General features: G+C 42.0%; 1 protein-coding gene and 1 long non-coding RNA gene across 2 annotated transcripts in view; both read right to left on the reverse strand.

Moving 5' to 3' along the window:
• KIAA0355 (KIAA0355 ortholog) overlaps window positions 1–15,195 on the reverse strand; it is a 58,849-nt gene extending 43,654 nt beyond the window's left edge. The window contains exon 1 of the mRNA XM_029911754.1: window positions 14,477–15,195. Within this exon, the coding sequence (XP_029767614.1) occupies window positions 14,477–14,971 (495 nt within the window). The 5' untranslated portion in view covers window positions 14,972–15,195. The remainder of the gene's footprint in view (window positions 1–14,476) is intronic.
• A 33-nt stretch (window positions 15,196–15,228) lies between these two features.
• LOC115271224 overlaps window positions 15,229–23,598 on the reverse strand; it is a 47,243-nt gene continuing 38,873 nt past the window's right edge. The window contains exon 3 of the long non-coding RNA XR_003899829.1: window positions 15,229–15,782. This is a non-coding gene — a long non-coding RNA (uncharacterized LOC115271224). The remainder of the gene's footprint in view (window positions 15,783–23,598) is intronic.

Here is a 23,598-nt window from a genome sequence, read left to right on the forward strand (position 1 = left end):
AAAAAAAAAAAAGGTGGCTGGAATGCCGCCCCTGAAATTGTGCCACCCCAAGCATGTGCCTGGTTTGCTGGTGCCTAGAGCCGGCCCTGTCACCAACAAATGACTGTCAGCAAAAGCTCATGACTTACTAATATGCAAACTGAGAATGAGTATAAGGATTTTCAACTAATTTGTGAGCAGGGAAAAGTATTAGCCATATCCTCTGAAGAAGAATCACTGTAAAACTATAGGTTTGAATAAAAATCCAGAAAGTGTGTGTTGATTACTAAGAACTATTCCATACAATATCAAAACAAAAATTTTAAGCTCATTTTTTAGCTTTTAGAACTCTATAGACAAGAAAGGAAACCTACAATCATATTTCCAAGCTCAGCAAGGTCATTATCATAAACTATTTACAATTTTGTTGCATTGGATAATAAGGTGTGAACTCAAGGCTTCAAGATTTTTTTTTTTTTTTTTAAACTTCTCCCTTCCTTTCAGCCTTAAAACCTAATTACTGCTTGGACTCTAGACATAGTGAACTCAACAGGTCATTTACTGGGAGGAGATAACAAATGTATCAGTAGATGGTTCTGGCATGCCTCTGCATTACATTATCCTCAGTTATTATGCAACCTGAAAGCCTGCATTCCCCCCTCCCTAAATGTTGGTCGACCAATCCCCGCTCCCTGCATGGCTGTACCCCCCCTCCCCCCCGGTAATCTCTGAAGTAAAGGACGATCTTTCACACAAGTTAGTGTGTCTCTCAAATGTATCTAGTTTGCAAATGTATGTAAGACCTCTATAGACCACTCTATATATGATATAAAGTGAAGTTTTACTCTTGAAAAGTGCCTGAAGATTGGCATAATGTGGTTAGATGTTTATTGTCTCACTGATTCTAGACCAAATATGCAGAGTTTAGAAATAAAAACATGAGTTTTGTTCTAGACTTCAAGTCCAGCTAGATTCTTTCCTTCAAATGCAACACCACCAATCATTGATTCTAAAGGCCAAATGATTCTCTTTTATGTGTCTGCAACTTCACTAGCCTTCAAGGAGAGTGAATAGGTACAAGTGGCCTCATTTGGCCTGCGGACTATAAGTGATTATGTGTAAAGGAGGAAAGAACCCAGTATGATAACTAGAAAAGCTATCTTTATCTGCCAACTGAGAAAATTTGACATGGAATCAGTGAGACAGAAAATAAATCTAGCAATGCCTTGTTCTTGGTTGTTTTTTTAAAAAAAGAAGTGTCCCTTTTCATACTAGTAGCACACTAAATCATTCCAAACAGTTATCTTCTTTGAAGCAACTCCAGAGAGGAGAGTCTTTTATCTTCCCATATCTTGTAGATTAAGTCTTCACAACCAGGAAAGAGTCCAGATAGATCTAAAGACTGAGTACTGTCTAAGTCTTGTGTTGTTTTCTTTAAATAGCTGGCTCTTTCCCTCATCAGATTTTCCTATGTTGCCAAATAAAAGGGAATTCGCCATAAGCAGATCAGGTCAGAGAGTAGCCACACTAGATCACTTCTCCTCTGTCACTCTCCGCAGTAGAGCCGATCTCGGATATTACATGTTAAACGTCCAGTAAATTAAGTTATCCTCACTCTTTGGATCCACACAGCCACAGCAAGCTGATTTTGGGTCTCTTCCCCTGCCAGAAAGAAGTCTTGCATATCCTATCCAGATCTTTCTTGAACTAATACATCAGTAAGACTGGCAAGACCAGTAACCATCTGGGTAGTATATTCAGCTGTATCAAGTTAACTCTTTCAACACTGAAATTAAAAGGTGGTTCCCTCTATATCAGGGGCTCTCAAACGGGGGGAGAGGGGGTCGTGACCCCTCAGGAGGTTGCAAAGTAGTTACATGGGGGTTGCAAGCTGTCAGCTCCCTGGCGGTGACAGCCCCAAGTCCCCATTAAATTACATTACGCCCCATTTTTAATTTATAAGGGGGGGTCACACTCAGAGGCTTGCTGTGTGAAAGGGGTCACCAATACAAAAAGTTTGAAAACAACTGCTCTAGATTATATCTTCCTTTAGGCTATGTAAACAAGAGAAGGGTTTAAGCATAAAAAGACCGGATATCATGAGAGTGATTATGACGCCCACGTATTTGAAGATTTCTACAGTTTGTAAAGAATTCCAGAGGGAAGAGAAGAGGTACTAACCCCCATCACACAACACAGTCCATTTAAGTATCTCCACTGGGGAAGATGGATTCATTCTAGTTTCTGCAAGTTTTCCTTTGGCTAAATCCCATTTTCAGACGGTGACAAGTCATTTTCCTTGGAAACTATGGCTCTCTGTGGATTATAAATCTTTAACAACTTGTTACACATCAATGAACTAATGGTCTTCCATTACCCTACAATAAGAACTTGGCCCTCTACCACACCAGTACTGGTAATATTATTAATCATGTTTACGGCTACGTTTTAGTCACAGCTATTTTTAGTAAAAGTCACGGACAGGTCATGGGCAGCAAACAAAAATTCACTGCCTGTGACCTATCCATAACTTTTACTATATACTCCTGACTAAAACTTTGGGGGGGGAGGGGCACGACCCAGAACTCCCACTGGTGCTGGGGGGGGAGAGGGGTGGCCAGCAGGCTCCCTACCTGGCTCCGCGCCTCCCCCACCAGCAGCAGCAGAGTTTGGGTGTGGGAGGGGGCAGGGGGTTGGGGCACGGGATGGGGTGAGGCGGGTGCTGGGCGGGACTTACCTGGGGGGCTCCCTGGAAGCGGTGACATCCCCCTCACTCAGCTACTAGGTGTAGCCAAGGCCAGGCAGCTCTGCGTGCTGCCTCCGCCTGCAGGCACCGCCCCCGTACTCCCATTGGCCATGGTTACCGGCCAATGGGAGCTGAGAAGCCAACGCTCGGGGCAGAGGCAGCGCGCAGAGCTGCCTGGCCATGCCTCCACCTAGCAGCTGAGCGAGGGGGATGTTGCCCCCCAGGTAAGCGCTGCCCAGAGCCCAAATTCTGCTGCTGCGGGGGAGGGAGGAGCCTGGTGGCCCAAGACTGCCCCAGCAATGGCCAATGCGACTAGCACAAGGGCTGCCTGAGCTGCCCCTGAGCCAGGCACACCAGCCGCTGCAGAGGTCATGGAGGTCACAGAATCTGTGACAAACTCGCAGCCTTAATCATGTTTATTACATGCCTAGGGACCAACCAAATTCAGAGGCCCATTGCGCTAGGCACTGCACAAAAACAGTAGTAGACTGTTCCTGCCCAAAGAGCTAACAAACTTATAGACAAAGGGTGGGGAAAAGAGATATAACATATAAGTAAAGTGATCAACATGATAATAGCGAATGTCATGTTAGTTCTATGATTTTTTTGGGTGGGTAATGTGGTTAGGAGGGGATTAGCTAAATGAAAATAAAAGAGAGGCAGGGGAGAAATGGGAGGGATATCTACAGCTGAAAGGGTGATGTTTGCTTTTTAATAAATTCTCCTCCATCGCTAAATTTAATTGAATGGATCTTACTAGTTTAGCTGGTAGCCCACAGGCTACATCCAAAAGATGAGCTCATCCCTACACTCTGATTGGTGTGGGGGAAAATAAAGATCATATCTGAAGAAGAATTGAACTTTGGAAACAAAAATATTAAGTGCCCTAAGGACACTATTAAGTGTCCATCAGGACCACTCAGTATAAAATTATTCTTCGATTTCTACCACACTGGAAACCAAGTGAAGTCAGTGAGATTTCACTTAGGTAAAGTGGGCTGCATATCTAGATGCGAAGCGAACCCGACTAAGACAGAGATGATGCTGGTAGGCAGAAGAAAAATATTTCTAAGCGTTTGCAGCCACGGCATGGTCTCCTTTTCTTGAAGATCAACACGCACAATTGACATTTCAGTCTCTAGTTTAGGTATATTCTTGGATTCCTCACTGACATTAAGCTCTCAAATAGCATATCTGCCAGTAATGCTTTCTACCACCATCTCTGATTGGCTAGGAGACTCCATCCTACCCTGGCAGATGATGACTTGGCCTCAGTTAAGCATGTCTTTGTCATAGGGTGACCAGATGACAAGAATAAAATATCGGGACACATGGGGAGGGGCAGCCAGAGGATCACAGCCCCAACCCCATTGGAGCCATGGAGGAAGAGGGATACACAACCTGAAGGAAGCCACAGGTCGGGGACCCCCGGCTCCAGGCGCAGCCCCGCCGTGGGTTGGCGGTGCACGGCCCCCGCTCCTGCCGCGGGTCAGGGGCTCACAGCCCCAGCTCCAGCCTTGCTGCAAGCTGCAGGTTGAGGGTGCATGGCCCCAGCCCCGGTCACAAGCACACAGCCCCGGCTCCCGCCCGCAGCCCGGCCCCAGCCCTGCCACTTACTTGGGGGACGGTTCCCACCCAATGGGAAGTACCTGGCAGGTTCCTCTGGCTCCTAGGGTCAGCAGTGGCCAATGGGGTCTCCACTCCACGTGCTCCGCCTGCCACAAGCACTGGCTCCAGCTGCCATTGGCCGGAAGCTGTGGGGCAGGACTCACTTGGGGGCATGAGTAGCACGCAGCGCCCCAGGGTCAGGAGCAGCCAGGAGGAGTCTGCGCCCTGTCCGTGCCCACAGCTCCCATTGGCCGCGATGGAGCCAGCGCTTGTGGTAGGTGCAGCATGCAGAGAGACACACCCCGTCCACCCCTGTGCCTAGGGGCCGTAGGGTCCTGCTGCCCACCATTTCCTGTGAGCCACCCCAAATAAGCACCGCCGGGACCCCAGGTAAGCGCTCACTGGTGTACTCCTCCAGCACCGAGCCAAAATATCGGGACGCGGGACAAACAACTATATATCACACAGTTCCGATTTGTCAACTCTCCACTGGATTACAACAATAAGATACACCTAGGCTTGAAGTCTTTGGCATTTAAACTCCAACTAATACACGACTTATCTGGAAAAGTACTATGCAAAATAACTACATTACCCTTTCACTTTTTTTTTTTTTTTTTTTAAAACTACCTCCAAGAATTCAGACATACAGTCATCTTATGAAAGTTCAAACATGAAGCTCTATCTATATAAAATAAGGAGAATGTCACTTTAAATGTAATTTTAAATTATCAACACAAAACAGCTAGTCCTGGTCAGTTGAGTAATGCAAGCTAGTTTAACACTGTTTTAAGAAGCAAAGAAATTTATGTTATTGAAATCCATGCTTTTAGAATAGGATTCTATAGAACCAAGTTGATTGGGAATGGTTATCCAATATTAGACATAACCCTACAGCAGAAAGATTTACTGTGTGAGCTTATTACATATGATCAGCTTTACTGAGGGCTGCAATTTCAAATCTAGCACTTCTCAACCTACAAAAGACTTAGAGAAAGTAGTGATGGTAGAATAACTGTATAAATTGTATAATTTCTTCCAAAAGCGAACATTAATCTTATTCCACCCAGTAATCCAGCAATATTTTTGTTAAGAACTGAAATTTCTCTCTAACATGAACATTTTGTTTAAAAAAAAAAAAAATCTCAAAAATTTAGTGTCAGCTAGTGGCTACTCTTTCTTTCAGAGTATGGAACAGAAGAAAAAAACTATCAAGAGACAAGAGTGTTGGCCCAGTGACTTGTTTTTTTCCACATACTTCTCAAATAATGAAGTTACCTCCAATTTAACCATATAAGTCAAAACTTAGTTTAGTGAATTTAAAATATAATAGATAGCAACAACAGCAAAGCAGAATAGACGAGACCACCATTTTTGTTTAGAAAACAATCCAAGGAAAGTTTCCTTTGAATTCCTGCAGGGTTTCTACCCTATTCAAGTATTTCCATTTTACATCCACTTACATTCTACATTGTTGTTATCTTGATATTTGTCTACACTGGAGCTAATACACTATTTGCTGACCCAGTTATCTTTCATAATAATTGTTCAAAAGGTAGCAACTACAGGTTAGGTACAGTCATTACAAAAGAGACAAGAAGTGACCAGTAGATAAGGACCTGGGCAAATATTCAGAGATACCACAGCAGTTTCCATGCACAAAAATTAGATTTTGTTGTCTGTATTTCAGGCATACAGTCATTAATATTTTTCTATCAGCTATTACACAAGTAACTTAGTGGTAAATCACACAAATTTTGGTAGTGACTTACGCTGACTGGATCACATTCCATTTGTTTTGTCTGAAGCTCACAGAAATAATGTCTGCTTTACAGCTGCATCTGTCTTCGTGCCTGGATGCTTCAAACAGAAGAACTACTGATTTGGAAAACTAGAGATAGCTCAAAAAAAATCTGTGGCCTTATTTCATAATAACGTTCACAACAACAACAAAAGAGCAGTGAGAAAGGAAAATTATATCTGCATTCACAAAGTAGGTTCTAGTTACTCCAATTAAGAGAAAGAATCCAATAAATTATTTTTTTCCCTACATGTCCAAGAGTAGATCAGAATCGTAATATTTAGTTAAATATCTGCTCTAAAATCCCAGAACTTTTACTAACATGGCTTGGTTTTATCCTAATGTTAGAAGCTGACATCTGTGGTCACATGATGTGAGATATCAAAACAGTGTCATCCCCGAGGAAGGCAAAACACATGTTTTGTGAATTCACTGAGCTGAACTAGCTGCCCAGAAACTCATACATTTATTCATTCAAGAGAGACTGAAAATTGAGCCAAGATAAAAGCCAGAGACCAAGAACTTGGTTCTTGGTTAAAGTGGAAAGGTTCTCATCCAGTAACTAGCAAAAATTAATATTTTTTCTGATAAAAAACCCCTCTCATCAATACTACTAAAGAAGACTGTATTAGACTATTAGCCTACAAAAAAGGAATGACACTGAGGTTCCACCAATATTTATATATTGATATATAAGATATATCTTAGTACTATTTCCTTATTTCACTTGCTAGTGATTGGTATAATCCGAGGGTCCAGATTATATGGGAACACAGCATAACTGAAATGACCCAAATTATCCTAATCAACCCTTTTGACTGACATTTGACAAAGTTAGACAATGCCAAGACACTCCAATCACACTAGTGGGAAAAACAGAATAGTGCAAGTGCTAAAAACAAAATTTGTGCAAGATACAGGACTTACCATCTTTGGTCTTGGAGGAATGTAAAGCAGCACTGTTAGAATGGGGGACTAGAGATAGTTTTAAATTCTGATATTTTATGAACTGATAAGATTAGAAATCAAATGCTTTATGCCACTGGAAATCTGGAGTTCCTAAACCAAAGCAGCTCAGAGAGCATACTAGCATGGTGTTGGATCTTTACAAATAAAGAATGGCAAAATATTTAAGTATTGAGTACTACCTTGACTACTAGGCACTGCAAGAATGGTAATATTCTTAAAGTTGATGGTAGTGACTAACAAAGCTGCTGTGGAAATCAAGCAATTTCCTGCAATTAAAAATAGATGGTTTTGGTTTGTGTGGAGCCACAGTACATTTTACCTATTCAATGCAATGCAAAAGGTCAGTATGCAGGCTTACATTTTACCACTCTGACCTCACCCTCTCCTGAAGTGTTATCTTTATGGGGTCACACAGTTGTCCATTTCACAACTCTATACTAAACTATGTGCACTGAAAAGCACTACATAAATTTCATTGTTAACAAGTGATTCTGTGCAGATTTCCAGACCATGGAATTTTATAGAGAGTGGATTCTGTACAAGGTGAATGAGCTGGTGGTAGCTACAATTAATCACTAATTTGAAATTTAGCAGAATGTGTCATAGAAGCCTTAACACCAATGTCTGCAGCAAGGTTATAAATTCCTCCTGAATTCCATGTTCCCCTTTAATATGATGACAATTTTCACTTTTAAAAAAAAAAGTTAATTCACTGAAGTTTAAGATCTGGCTTCCAACTACTTTTATTTCTTCACAGTATTTATTCTCCCTTCTTCAGCACATTTGATAATGGCTTTGGGGATGATCAGACTGTGTATAGGCTCTTTGCCAATTTGAGGGGCCAGAAGGGAATAGCGAATATAATTAAGGTAATAATCAGATATTGCTCAAACTGGAGGACAAAGATTATATGATAACACCCTCTCCCACATGCCATTATACAAGGTGACAATATGTTCCTCATTTTTACAGTGCACAGTACCTTCCATGCAATTTAAAAAGTGATCTTACAACATCCCAAGTAGTAGGGCTACCATATGTCCGGATTTCCCCGGACATATACGGCTTTTCGGTCTATAAATAGCCGTCCGGGGGGGATTTTTAAAAATCTAAAAATGTCCGGGATTTCCCCCCGGTCGGCTATTTATAGACAGAAAAGCGGCGGCCAAGCACCGCTGGGCACCCAAAGCCCCTTCCCGGCTCCCCCCATCCCCTGCAGCCTTACCACGCTGTCCGGCCCCACAGCTGTCTTCCCCCTCCATTCCCCTGAACGCTCCGCCCACCTGCTCCTCCCCCTCCCCTGCTTCCCGCAAATCAGATCTTCGCGGGAAATCTGAAAAGAAGCAGGGGCAAGCGGGAGGCAGCAGCAGGTAAGCTGGGGCGGGGGGGTGCGGCCCTGGGCGAGCAGCTCCCTCCGGCCCGGCTCGGGCCCCAGGGCGGCGGCCCTGGTTCCGGCCGAGCACGGCAGCCCGGCACTGGCCCGGCTCGGGCCCCAGCGCAGCCCGATTCCTGGGCTCTTTAAAGCCGGCCCTGGTCAGGGGACAGGGAGGGGGGGTTGGATGGGTCAGGAGTTTGGAGGGGGGCTGTCAGGGGGGCAGGGGTGTGGAGAGGGGTTGGGACAGTCAGGGACAGGAAGCGGGGGGGGTTAGATAGGTCGGGGGTTCTGGGGGGGCTGTCAGGGGGGCAGGGGTGTGGAGGGGGGGTCGAGGCAGGCAGGTAGCAGAGGGGGTTGGATGGATCGGAAGGTCTGGGGGTCCTGTAAGGGGGCGGGGAGCAGTTGAATAGGGCATGGGAGTCCCCGGGGGTCTGTCTGGGGGTGGGGGGGTGGATAAGGGTCGGGGCAGTCAGGGGACAGGTAGGGTCGTAGGGGGGCAGTGAGGGTGGGGGGTTCTCAGGAGGGGGCAGTCAGGGGACAAGAAGCAGGGCGGCTTAGATAGGGGGTGGAGTCCTAGGGGGCAGTTAGTGGCAGGGGTCCCAGGAGGGGGCAGTCAGGGGACAAGGAATGGGGGGGGTTGGAGGTTCTGAGGGGGGCAATCAGGGGGTGGAAGTGGGAGGGAGTGGATGGGGGCGGGGCAGGGGTGGGGCTAGAGCGGGGCTCCTCCCCACCAGTGTCCTCTTTTTTGCTTGTGGAAATATGGTAACCCTACAAGTAGACATCTGTAGCAAAAGAGTCTGCTTTTCCAGAACAAAAAGTTACCTTTCCTTCCTTTAGATATACAATAAGATTTATTAGTTTACAGTTTAAGCCATGTTAGTGTTTACAGTATTAGGAGAGAAGGGCAACATGACAGCATTAATTCATGTTAAAGGTCAAATACCCACAGAAGTAGAAATACAGCCAGACAGTGTTAGCACAATATTTACTGCTATTAAAAATATTAATTGTTCTTGCAATTAACTTTTTTATTAAGTTAGTGTTAGGAAGAATGAATTACTTTTATAACAAAAGTGCTTTTTCAAACCTCTCAGCATGCACAAGATACTTTAAAAATTAGTAGACTATGAGATAACAGGGACTCATGCAACAGAAGAATGCCAAGTAATGTCAAGCTCCACAGAGCATTTTGTACAGCGGGCCAGCATCTTTTTCCTGCTAACAGAGTCTCATTTGGATGAAGTCAGGAGCTAAATCTGCAAGCCATGCAACAGGTGGCCAAAAAGACTGACACTGGACTTCATTTGTTAGGAGAAAAAAACCCACCCTTTAATTTTAAAGCGAATACATGCTGAAGAACAGAATTTTTATTCAGCCATCCTTTTATTCTATGAACCCTTTGATTGAACACAAATCTTAAGTACTTTTAATGTACAGAAGCAAAAAATAATTCCCACTAGTTTTACATTGCAGCTCAATTTTAGATCTAATTATTTGGCACCCCAACTCCTGTTTTCTTCTTGTTTATGACCAAGATGAACATATGGCTGCCATCACAAGAGATAGTAACTCAATTTATTAGCTCCACCCATAGTTAAGACAAGATTTACACTGCATATTTCAGAGTGGTTTGAATTGTTTCACATTAGTTTATTCTTTATTCCCTTCTCCCCATTGTATTATACTCGTTTGTGCATAGACCTCTCAGTAGATGGAGAAATGTTCAAACCTTTATCACTATAAAAATCCAGCTTTTAACATGTTTTTTTTTTTTTTATTCTGACAATCAACAGAAATCCAATTTCAGTGCACTGTTCCATGCTACTAGGGCTTAAGGGAAGAGAAGTGGGAACTTAAGGAGCATAAATATATACAGTAATTTCCCTTGATTTCCTTCCTCTTTCAATACAATCTGTTTCTCACCACCAAAGGCGCAAGACTCTTAAGAATTTTGGTTTGATTTTTTTGAAGGAGGAGGGGGGAGATTCAGCATTTGCAGTTATGAAAGTAAAGAAGCTAGACACAAAATGTGCATGCTCACAGTGTCTCACCAATAACTGGACCAGGAGAAGTTACCCCCTTTTATACATTAAACTCATTATGACTAAGCAATTCACATTCTGCCAGAAATAATTTATTACAGTGGGATTGGCAATGATTGCTATAATTATAGCTACATTTGTTTTCATTCTAACCCAAATCAGCTGATGTTAATCAGGACTTGAAAAGTGTCCTCAACACCTGCTATCCTGAGGTCAAAGCATACGAGCCCAGATAAAAATACACCAAGGCTGCATCCCTCCCACCAAAGCCATGACTATTCCACTTACATTGCCTCATCTTCATTTCCCTTCAAAACACATCCTCCTCCTTCCTTCTCCGTCAAATAAAATCAACTCACACACCATGTTAATAAATTCTGGGTTACCCCCAAATTATTTTTCCCCATAGTCCCCCATATGTGATAATTTGGGGACCTCTTTGGAAGAGGATTCTTCTGGGGCTGCCACCCCCCTGGACATGCAGTAGGCCCTCTGCATCCAAATGCTCTTCCACATGGGTGGACTGTTCTGCTGTTTGCTACTCCCTTATATCCAGGAAAAGCAGTATCCTCAAACACTGTGCACTGCTCTCCCACCCTTGAAGGAAATGGTGCCTGTCATGCTCTGCTCCTTTCTTCCTCCTTTCCCTCTAAAAATCGAGCTAGTGAATCCTCAGCTGGACTCAGGCAGCTAGCCCATCCAGTTTTTCTACTCCCCCTGGATGAACAACAGAGTGGGGTTTCAAATCCTACACATATTTTCAGGAAACTTTTACCTTTCCACACTAGAATTTTCCATGTTCTCTCTATGCCTGAAGGGGTAATTAAAAAAAAAAAAAAAAAGTTTTAGCAAAACCAACTCAACCCATATTGAGCAAAAGCAGAGTGAAACACTTGTTGCATTAAGCCAAAATTCTTGCAATTTTAAAAATAAGACAACTTTAATGTTTAAAGGAGTCTGTAGACGAAGTTTAAATTTGGTATGAAGGTTAGCTCTAGTTCAGTTTGGCTTGTGGTATATGAGTGTTCCAGTAAAAATTGGTTTGATTTGACTGAGTTATGAACATTTGAAAATAGTGTATTCTGCACATCTTCTCACTAAATTTATGACTAGTGCAGCTAATGAAGGCAGCACTGCCTAGGGTCTGAGTGCTAATTTAGCTACCTAATAGTTTAATGCAGGCGACATGGGGCTGAAGCCCAAGCCAAACCTCTGAAGACCTTGTAAGATGCAAGGAGCTAAGAGTTGATGGGCCCTGTGCAAGGTGAGTAAGAGGGAGTCCTGCTTTAGTACAAGTCAGAAGCATTGCAGAGACTGAGGCTCACAAAAAAAGGATTCTCCCCAGGTGACAGGACAACAGAGCTTCTAAGTCTGGGAGAGTGAAGCTCCTTTATTTTTTCTTTTAGAAAACTTGCCCTATTTTGCATACGCATTGAGGTAGTGTTTAATTACATGATCACAATACTATTCCTCAAAGAGTACAAAAGAAAATAAGATTGTGGAAAACACTAGACAGACATGTGCAGTAGTGTGTTCTACTGTGTGTGGCAAGAAAATCAGAGTCCGTGAAAAGCATTTATATGACAAGTGTATAGTAAACCAATCTTAGACTGGTACACAACAGACAATAAAGACAATAAAGTATATAAACCATAGTAACAGTGGAAGTTTGCTGGAATATTATAAGCTAAATTTCTCAGATCAATTAGCTTTACTGTTAACTGCTTTATCTCCTAAAGCGTACCTACAGAAGGCTATTTGAAAAGGTAGTGTATAGTACAATGTAGCTAACAAAATTATTTGACATCTTGAGTTATTAAAAATCTCCTAGACCAATGGTTCTCAAACTTCATTGCACCACGACGCCCCTCTGACAACAAAAATTACTACACGACCACACACACACACAAACACGTAGCGGAAGCCACAGCCCGAGGACTTCAGCCCTGAAGCCGCAGCCTGAGCCTCCGCAAGTCTAATGCCGGCCCTGGACTTGCTTGGGCTTCGGCTTCAGTCTGGAGCTCCAGCGAGTCTAGCACCAGCCCTGGCGACCACATTAAAACGCGGTCGTGACCCACATTTTGAGAACTGCTGTCCTAGACAATGACTATAATGAAATTAGTACAAGCATAAAATAAAATTCAAAATTTGTATCCTAAGATTAGAGAGGCACTTGTTTATTACATTTTTTAAAATTCTGTGCAATCATGTCATTTAAAACTGTGTTACAATGCAAACAGAGAGTTATGGTTGAGCATTCCATTGTAACTAACAATTCTGACTTTTGGTTTTGGTTGGTGCACCCAAATTTCCCATAACTTTTTGTACAGAATTTGTACCAACATGATGTACATGTTTTGTAATACAAACATCATACAAGCACTAATTTTGCTTTCTAGCCGAAGCTGGTGAATCCAAATACTACAATAGGCAGCTCATAAATGCTAACAATAATATAGAATCATAGAAGATTACGGTTGGAAGAGACCTCAGGAGGTTATCTAGTCCGACCCCCTGCTCAAAGCATCCCAGTCAGGTCTTTGTCAAGCCAGGCCTTAAAAACCTCTAAGGACAGAGATTCCACCACCTCCCTAGGTAACCCATTCCAGTGCTTCACCACCCTCCTAGTGAAATGGTTTTTCCTAATATCCAACCTAGACCTCCCCCACTGCAATTTGAGACCATTGCTTCTTGTTCTGTCATCTGCCACCACTGAGAACACTACAGAGCACATACAGACAGCTCTCATAAAGACTACAAAGTTTAAATACTTATTTTTAAATATACCAATGCCCAAAATTTTGTCTTAAATTAGTTCAGATTACAGTTACTACAGACTAATGTGTATATATTATAATTTAAATCAAGTAACTATGATAATCCCTTTTCACAGTCTTACCAACAGCCCACGTCAATAAGAGGCAGTAAATAAAATACAATGTAACTTATACGGTACTGTCTCTCTTTGAGACAGTATGTCATTAGAAATACTAGTTCACACTTTTTTCCTTTATAGGATTCATTTTACTGATGGTTGGTTTAAAAATACACAATGTTTAAGTTAAGTCACCCTGTATAGTTAAATATTTTCTTAAATCACAAATGATTTTCTCCATTTAACGATAGAATTCCGATCTGTAACCTATTTTAAAAAATATTTTTACTTTTTTCATGCTGTTTTTGGAGATTATGGGTATGCTTCCCAAAGAGATGAAGGGAGCAGAAGCATTTTTTTTCTAGGTGGCTGGCTGGCTGAGTTCCTGTTTGAATTATTTTATAGGCTGCTGGGATTTTTGTTATATTACTGATTACATATTAGGAAGCCAAGAGACTTGTATAGGGATCTTTATTATTCAAAACTAAATAATAAACAAACATATCTATATGTCATTGATGTCTCTTAAAAATGTCTCAGTAACTGAATGATCATTCACACACAAACACACTAAAAAGTCATGCATGTGAACAGTTTCTCCATGAATAAAGCACAATTTGTTACTCCTGACAGAACAATGATACTGGGGAAATAAAGCAGACAGTAGTATATTTTCTTAACAAAATGACTTCGACATGGTTCTCATACAGCTCAAAATTAGTGTAACTGAAGAGACAAAGTTTACTTTTTCTAGTTGATAAACATCTTACACATGTAATGCAATTCTTTTTTTAAATGATTAGCTGGCACAGGAAAAAATATTCAATATGCAATTTAATGTATCACAAAATTATGCACTACAAATTTCTTTACCATGTTTTCCTCCTTTTAAATTTTGAAAATAAAAATGTTTATAAATGTCCTCCTTTTTATTTTGGAAAGCATTGTCAGGAAAGGTAAAAAGCAGAAGGCGGTACACCTTTGGTACAGTGGTGGTGGGACTGGTCTTACAATGATAAGTGCAATAAAGAAGGGGTCAAGAAACTTCACATGCAAAATATCATTATCTATGGTAACTTACCTCAATGTCCTGTAGGCTGAATTCCTTTTGATCTTTGAAGTTTGCAGCTCCAGCACTCAGCTCCATCAGCATTTTTGCTATTTCTGGTTTTATTGCTGCCGTGAGCCGACTCGCTGCTTCCATGACATGTTCCTGCACGTCTTTCAGTTGCATAGCTGCCTTTGAATAGTGTGAGTTCCTAAATACACTGCTGAAAAGGTCTGTAAGGAAAGTGCTCGCACGGCAAAACACATTGAGTGCATCCAGATATTTGGAGATTCCCTGCTGGATGTCTGCAATCGGAGTAGTATGGGACACAGGGTGGTTGCAGCTGCCTGCAGCAGCTGAGGAGACCAAAGGGGAAGCCGGGGTAGTAGATGCCAACGGTGCGCTCAGGGTCCTGCCTAGCTCAGGCATTTGATACTGCTGGTGTTGCTGCACTTTTTGCTTGGACCCGCCTAGCAAAAAGCGCCGCTTATAGTCCATTTTACTTTCCTGTGCACTACAGCAATACATAAGTGAGTAGTTGTTCAAAAATTCCTTGGATTAGCAATCTGCTGTCAAATTCCTTCCTCAGAAATGTAGTTATGTATAGTAACAGTGGAGGACTGTGTACATATGTTTCATAAAAGGCATTTCAAAAGGGCAGGCGTCTGTATAATCTGTATCAGCAGTGAAAAACGCAGATTTGCTGACTTAGTATTTTCAGTGCAGCCCTGCTGCAATTACAAAGTGAACTCAAAAAGCAAGCTGAAGTATCTCAAAACAAAACAAAAAAATTTCTCTCATTGAGTATTCCCACTCTGTACATAAGATGCACTATGAAGGGAAGAAATTAACTCCTATAATTTCCTTGCCAGCACTTGTTGACACCTGATGTTAAAGTTCATAAAACTTAAATCACCTTTTAGGAGTAATACCTTAACGGAGCTCTCCAACTAGTAATACCAAAAAAGTGGAACAAAACCACTGATCAACAGCGATTGTAAAAGCAGTGCAGAGACTCTTTCCTTGAAAAACAAAGTCCTTATGTCAGCAGATCAAATATCTTCCATGTCTTGACAGATCCAGTCTGTCAAATCAGTTTGTTTGTAGTGTCTCTTCTTAATACTGAAAAAAAAAAATCTGTTTTGTTTTCTGAAGACTTTGCAAGTTATTAAAAACTAGAGTGTTTATTATTGCAAGCCTTCTCTTTTTCTTCTGTATGATGAGGTAGTTGTTTCCAATGTAACATTAATAAGTGGTGCTTCCAGATTGAGTTTGCCTTCAATTGTAGAGTCTGCAGCAAGAATGCACAAATGTATTTGTAAGGCCTCTAGGTCATTTCCTGTCAGGGGAAGGGAAAAAAGTTAAAAAGGTTATAGAACAATGAGAGGTTTTGTTAAGATTTTAACTCCTACTGTATCCTGGTGCATTTATCTTGCGGTAAGCTGTCAACAATACATCTGATCAAAACGGGAGAGGGCCATTTACATTAATTTTTTTTTTTAAAGAAATGTAACAATTTAATAAAATCAAATTAAATCCAGAACTATTGCATATTTCCTCATGACTCATCTCACACTTAATGGATTTATCAAAACTGCCAAGCGTAGGACTTGCAGTTCAACACTGGTGCAACTCCAGCACTGGCAGCCACAGTGGAGAGCTGTAGCATGGACAGGGCCCTGCAGGTTTTAACCACTGTGGGCATGTCTTCACTGCTACGTAAGCCCAGTGTTGTCAGAACTCGAAATAGCAGACCCCTGGCTTTGTTAACCTCGGGCTTGAGCGTCTACAATAATTTGCAACCCCCAGCCAGGAACTGTTGAACCCTAGATCCCAACCTAGGGCTCCAGCATTTACGTTGCATTATGCAGATCCAAGTCCAACCACCCATCCCAGACTTTCTAGAGCCCTTCCAAAATGTGGCCACTCTAGCCCTTTCTTCATGATGCAGCATGGGAAAACGTGACTGTCCACCAAACTTGACTGTCCAGAGGACAAAGAAAGTCAGCCTGGGAGTGTGGGATACTTTTGGAGGATTCCCAGAGCATGAGTCCAGTGGGGCGGTGTCTACCTGAAAAGCAGTAAGCCACGAATCATGGATCCTGACTTGACTCAGGCTCAAACTCTCCACTCTTGTGGGGTCCTGGGACCCTGGTTCAGCACGATTTGTGTGTGGACAGAAGGGAATTAGGCTTAAGCCTGAGTTCAAACGTTAGGCTTACACTGTAGTGTAGACATACCCCTGTGTTGTCCAACACTACATTTTTAATGAATCTTTTTAAGCGGTAAATATACCAAAAAAAGTTTACATCACAATTTGTTGCAGGAATTTGAAGACCCTGGTTAAATCCAAAGAACCAACTAAATTAAACCAACTAAAAAGAAACAACATACACAGATCCTTCATTTTCTTTTAATATTTAAAATTTTGACTCCTGGAGGAATTCTGAGCCACTGCATAAGCGCAGAATCCATACATCCGCAGAATTCATGTGCTGCACAGAATTTTTTTTTCTCTGCAGAAAATACATTCTGCTGGAAAGATGCTGCAGTTATGCTTTTTGCTCACCAGGGTCTGCTGTGGCACTAGAATAGAGAGCAGCTGCTCCCAGGCAGGAGCAGCCCCAGCTGCAGATAGGGAAGAGAAGAGGCTGCATTCCTCACAGTGCCCTGCCCGAGGGGCCAGGTCAGGAGGCACAGGACATGAGGGGATGGACAGCGTGGGGCACACTGGGCTGCTGGGGGGGGGGGAAAAATCACAGACTGGGGTTCAGAAAGGCTAGTGGGGGACAGACTGGGGTGGGGGGCTGAATGGGAGTGGAGGTGCAGGGCCACATGAGGACAGGGGAAGGGGGTGCAGGGACACATGGGGACAGGGGCATATGTGCCTGACAGAGAGTCTAGGGGTCAGCCAGGGTCTGCATGGGGGAAGCTCCTTAACAATCCCTCCCCCACAAATAAAAACTTGTTCCATACTTCTCTCACCCACACCCAATAACCCTCCAAGTTCATTCCCACACTCCTTCCCAGCAATTACTTCCCTCTCACTCAAGTTGTCTGTTACCCCTGACTCTCCAATGCCTTTGCACTGCTTCTGAGGGGGGCAGAAATATGTTTATGTATTGTACTTTAAATGAATTATTATCCAAAATTCTTTATTAATATGTCTATTTGTCAAAAACACATTTCCTGGATCTTTTTTGTTGTATGTATTGTTACAGACATACTTGCTGACAGGTATTCTGAAGTAAATTATCAAAATAATTGAAACTCGCATGATTATATTGAGGAGTCTGGTGGCACCTTAAAGACTAACAGATTTATTTGGGCATAAGCTTTCGTGGGTAAAAACCTCACTTCTTCGGATGCATAGAGTGCTTATGCCCAAATAAATCTGTTAGTCTTTAAGGTGCCACCAGACTCCTTGTTGTTTTTGTAGATACAGACTAACACGGCTACCCCCTGATACATGATTATATTGTTATTTTGACAAATAAAATATGCAGAATTTTAAAATATTCAGTGCAGAATTTTTAATTTTTTGGTGCTAAATTCCCCCTGGAGTATAAAATAAAACCTTTAAGATATACAAACAACTACCTTGACCTATCAGTCTACACTCTGTCCCAGTAGTAAAGTTTAATGGAGCAGCTCTGTCAGAGTTCCTTACAATGTACTTTCCAGAACTTTATCAGCAGATGGCCCTCACTTTTTGTGGAAACTGCTTCCTCTGACAATCCACCAAAGATGGGTTTGTCAGAGGATACAATGCCAAGCACGATAATTTGGTCAGACAATAGCTAAACTATTAATAATTATTAACCATACTTTTGTCTCTCTATAAATATAATCAACTTGATAGTGCAAGGGCAATATGCTTGCAGATGCTCTCCTGGGAGCAATATGCTTGCAGATGCTCTCCTGGGAGCAATAGTGGTTATGATTTATAAATGGTATCCCATGTTTAAAAAACATTTAAAAAAATTAAACAGTTCTGATGCTTTAGTGAGAAGCATTTGCATTCTTGAACACATGTTCCTTTTTCTGTTGACTCAACTTAGTATATGAAAGCTATGACATTTCAAAATTGTTGCAAAAATAGATTTTAGCATTCATTATAATTTTAAGTTTCCACTATTATTTTCATACTCAAGAGATTTTTATTTATTCATGTAAATATTGAAAATGTTTGATATACACAACTTAATTGGCAATAACCAACTGCTCAGACAAAGAGCAGGGTGTCTCCTGAGGAGGAAGAATGAATCCAAGTACAGTGGGAAGGATAACCTGGCATTAAGATAACGATCAATAAGTATAGCTGTCACCCAAAAGATAGTATTTTCAAGAAACCATAACCAGTAGTGGCTATCGCTGAAATACTGAACAATAATTTAGAAGCCACTTTTAAAAATGCTAGCTAGCTTTTTCCATATGCACACTATTACTGATTTTTGTTTCAAGTGTTACACTGAAGTATTAACGTGTGTTTTCAGGGATTATTTTCTCACTCTAAGTCTCCCAATTCAACATTTCAAAATGCAGTGATGTATTTTTTCTCCTCCTTGCTAGACAAGTTACAGTGCCCTGGGGAAAGCTTGATTAAAATGTCAGTTTTCCTTGATTGCATACAAATGTATTGAGAACAAGAGAGCAGGTTATCAATTTGTACACACAGTGGATATTTATGTTACTCTGAAGAGTAAAATGGTAACAAAACATTTGGCCAAAATCTTAGGATTTTTAAGTATTTTTATTTCTGTATTTATTTTTATCTGCTTGAAGAAAGATAACAGAATAACACTTCACTGTCACATCCCCACGTGCTAGTTCAATGCTTTGAATATGACATATATAGACTTTGCTTTTCAGAATTTTTTTTGTTGAAAGAGAACTGACACTCATGCTCAGAACATAAACTACTTCCAAGCAGAAAATTTAGTTATAATTTGGGACTCAAGTTTCACAAAATAATTTTTTCATTCTTATTGAATTTCTAAATAGTGCCATCATGGGCATATCCATAAGTAAAACCAATGTAAGATGACCTTTAGGACACCTGGAACTCCTTAGTACCCTAAAATAATCTAATCTTAATGTGAAGAATGCTACAAACCTTACTGTTATGCTTGACATTGAGTATGTGTGTAATACTACATGCATATATTACACACACCACAGTGAAATTTGCAACATATATTGCACAAAATAAAAGTGAATGATCTTTCCTCTCTGCCTTTTCCCCCTTTCTATAGCTTTTATTCAGTCGATAACATTGTTTTCACTCATTTTTTCATGCTATTGTTTGAGTCCATGAATCCAGTGTAACTCTGAAAAATCTGTAGGCTCCATATTACAACAGTTTGCACTTTATATCAGCCAACTCCTGCCATTTTAGAGAGAACTCAAAGGATTTCATTATAACTATGCAAGAACAGCATATTAACAGTCAAAAATGTAAATATGCAGTTTGTACCACACTTTGGAGACAATGGTGATATTCATAAAAATGAGCCGGAGGAAGTTAGCCCCAGAAAAATCTATGTAACTACAAATGGAAGTTGAATTCCTTGATGTATGTATTTATAGTAAAATTACTTTGTCTATGTACTATTAACATAAAAAAATAGATTTACAGATACGGGAATCTAGGAGTTGAAAAATAAATAAGGCTCAAAGTGGATACTGACTGACTAAAATAGATTTCCTTTCAGTCACTTCCATTTAGTACCCGTGTAAGACGTTTGTAGACAACTCTGGTGAAATCTCTGGATCATTAAAGTGACTTAAAAAAAAAAAAAAAAAAGGGCTCTGACTAGTGTTCTGAAACTGATGTGATTGTATTCTCAATGGGGTCTATTATCCTCTCAGTGTGTGGGGAGTTATGGTCATAACTCATACATAAGAATGAGATATGATATCAGAGTCTGGCAACTCAGGCACATTTTTTTGTAAGTCTCTTAAAAAAGAACATCCTATTTCCAAATGGTGTACTAGGGTGTTTTTTGTTTTTTTTCTAATTTTAGATTTGTAAGACATGCGCCCATCAGTATCTAGGTACATTCATCATAGTTTAAAAAGTCAAATATGAATGTAACTAAGTTCATTCAGCTAATTCCTCAAAAGAGAACTCCAAGCCAAAAAGAAGAGAAAAAAAACAACACACACCCTGGACCCAGTCAGACTACTTACTCAGGAAAAGCCTGAGCAAACAAAGCCTGCTGCAAGGCCTGAAGGTCAGCAAACTGCCAGAGTCAAGGGCCTCCCAAAGAGCATACACCCGGCCAAATTCCTCAATATAAATCCTGTGTGAACCCAAAATCATTCCACTGATGCCAGCGGAGTTATTCAGACTTCATAATAATGAAAAAGTAAAATTTGCACACCAACCTCTGCTCCCCCATCCCCAGAACTCAAAACCGGGAAACTTATGAACATGCATCTCAGCTGCCTGAATTATTAATATGAGTGGGTGGGAAAGCAGAGTGGGAAGCAAAAGTTTTTGGATCAGACCTAAAATAGGTAGCAGCCAGGATCCAAACCTTAAGGCTTCCTAGATCAACACCTAGAATTCCGATTAAAAACAAGTTGGTAGCCAGGGAAATCTCTGATCTCTACAGCACAAGTGTAATAAGTTCAACATGAGAAGAAACCATTACTAACCCATTCCGTAACTTTTGTTCTTCAAGATGTGTTGAAGTGGAATGGACGTGTACAAGTGTGTGCACACCCTGTGCACTGCTGTTGGAGCTTTTTCCATCAGCAGTACCTGTTGGGGCAGTGCATGCAACCCTCTACGGCCCTGCACTACTAAAAGGGCAGAGCCACTCCTAACCCCCTCAGTTCCTTTTTACTGGACAGACTCTGGAAACACATATTTAAGAACAGTAGTTACGGAATAGGTTAGTAACCATTTCTTCTTTGAATGACTGCACATGTCCATTCCACTTCAGATAACTCACAAGCAGTTCGATCTGGAGGTGGGATTGGAATCTATCTCAATAATGATCAAAGGACTACCTGTCTAAATCTGGCATCTTCTCTAGATTGCTGAGAGATGGCATAATGGGAGGAAAGGTATGCACTGAAGACCAAGTTGCAGTTCCACAAATGTCCAAAATACGCACCTGGACTAGAAAGGCAGAAGAGTCTGTATGAGATCCAGTTGAACATGCTAGCTCCCTGTTCAGAGAAGTTTCATACAGTTGTTCTATGAAATAGCCAATGGAAGAAGAGAACCATCGTGAGATTCTTTGAGAAGAGACCAAAAGTCCCTTTAAATTGTCCTTGCAATTGTTTGTGGCGATTGCAGACAAGTTGAATGGTTTAGCCCTGTCCAAGTAATATACTAACCCTCTCTTAACATATAATGTGTGGAGTCTTTCTTCATCCTTATGAGAATTAGGTTTTGGGAAGAAAGTGGGTATATATATTGCCTGACTGTTGTGGAAGTGAGACACCAGTTTGGTGACAAACTTCAGATGATGTCATAGGGATACCTGTCCTTGCAGAAGACTATACACGGAGGTCCAGAGATTTGAGCACATAATTCATACTCTCTCCTGGCCGAGATGAACACTACCAAAAAGGCTACCTTGTCTGAGAGATGAAGTAATGAATATGTAGCTAACAGCTCAAAGGGATGATCCACTAGCTTTGCCAATATGAGGTTCAAGTCCCAAGGGGGAAAGAGGAGCCTTTACTTGGGCATATCACTGGTCCAGACCCTTCAAAAACCTGACTGATGTGGGATTGGAAAAAGAGTGATTACCAATTGGAGGGTGGAAAGCAGAGTTAACTGCCAGGCAGTGTTCCGTCTAATTTTTTTATGTCTATGTGCAGAATGAATTTTATTATGTGCACGAATATGGAGGTGATGTGTGGCTGGGGTGGGGCAGAAGGTTGGAGTGCAGGGGGGTGAGGGTTCTGGCTGGGGGTGCGAGCTCTGGGATGGGGCCAGGAGTGAGGGGTTTGGAGTGCAGGAGGGGGCTCAGGGCTAGGGCAGTGGGTTGGGGTGTGGAGTGTGAGGGCTCTGGCTGGGGATGAGGGGCTTGGAATGCGGGAGGGAGCTCAGGGCTAGGGCAGAGGGTTGGGGTGTGGGTGGGGTGAGGGCTCTGGCTGGGGGTGCAGCCTCTGCGGTGGGACCAGGAATGAGGAGTTTGGGGTGCAGGCTGCCCCGGGGCTGCAGCGGGGAGAGAGGCACCTCTCCCTGCCTGCACGGCCCTTGATAGCCTGCTGCGTGGCTGCACAGCTTAGAGAGAACTTAGCTGCCAGGATCCTGATGGAACTAATGGCCAGATCTTGCTGTTTCAGATATAACAGTCTGACACATAATGTACTGAACCCAGACCAGAGAAATTTCTTTTTTGCAGGGACCAGATGGAGACTCTCTTACACTTTGCCAAGTAAATATATCCAGTAGAAGGTTTTCTTCTATTCAAGAGCAAGTCTTGCACCCACTTTGAATATATCTCCTGAGATGTCAACCACAGAGCATCTAGGGGCTGTCAGCTGAAGGGCCTCTAGGTTGGGACAGAGGACGCTACTGTGGTCCTGTGAGATCAGGTCCGGGTCCAGCAGTAGCATCAAAGGAGACTTTTCTGAGAGGCTCAGCAGAATGGAAGCCACACTAGTGCTATGAGTATCACTTGGGTGTGGTCCTGCTTGATTTTTAACACCACCCTGGATAGGAGTGGAACAGGAGGGAATGCGTTCAGAAGCTTGTCCCTCCAGGGCAACAGGAAAGTGTACAACAGAGATCCTGGACCCTGACCTGCTCATGAACAAAACCGATGACACGTCCTGTTGATTTGAGGCTCTGAGGAAAGGCAAGAAGCAATGGGCTTAAATTGCAGCTAGGGAGGTTTAGGTTGGACATTAGGAAAAACTTCCTGTCAGGATGGTTAATCACGGGAATAAATTGCCTAGGGAGGTTGTGGAATCTCCATCATTGGAGATTTTTAAGAGCAGGTTAGACAAACACCTGTCAGGGATGGTCTAGATCAGTGGTCTCCAAAGTGGGGTGCGCGCACCCCCGGGGGTGCACAAGAGGATTCTTCGGGGTGCGCAGCAGGAGGAGCGCCACTGAAGCAGCGCCGCTTCGGCAGTTCAGGCGGGAGTCCGAGCGGCTTTTTTTTTTTTTTTTTTTTTTTTTT

Source organism: Terrapene carolina, unplaced genomic scaffold, assembly GCF_002925995.2.
Source record: "Terrapene carolina triunguis isolate 2854851 unplaced genomic scaffold, T_m_triunguis-2.0 Scaffold130, whole genome shotgun sequence".
Classification (NCBI taxonomy): domain Eukaryota; kingdom Metazoa; phylum Chordata; order Testudines; family Emydidae; genus Terrapene; species Terrapene triunguis.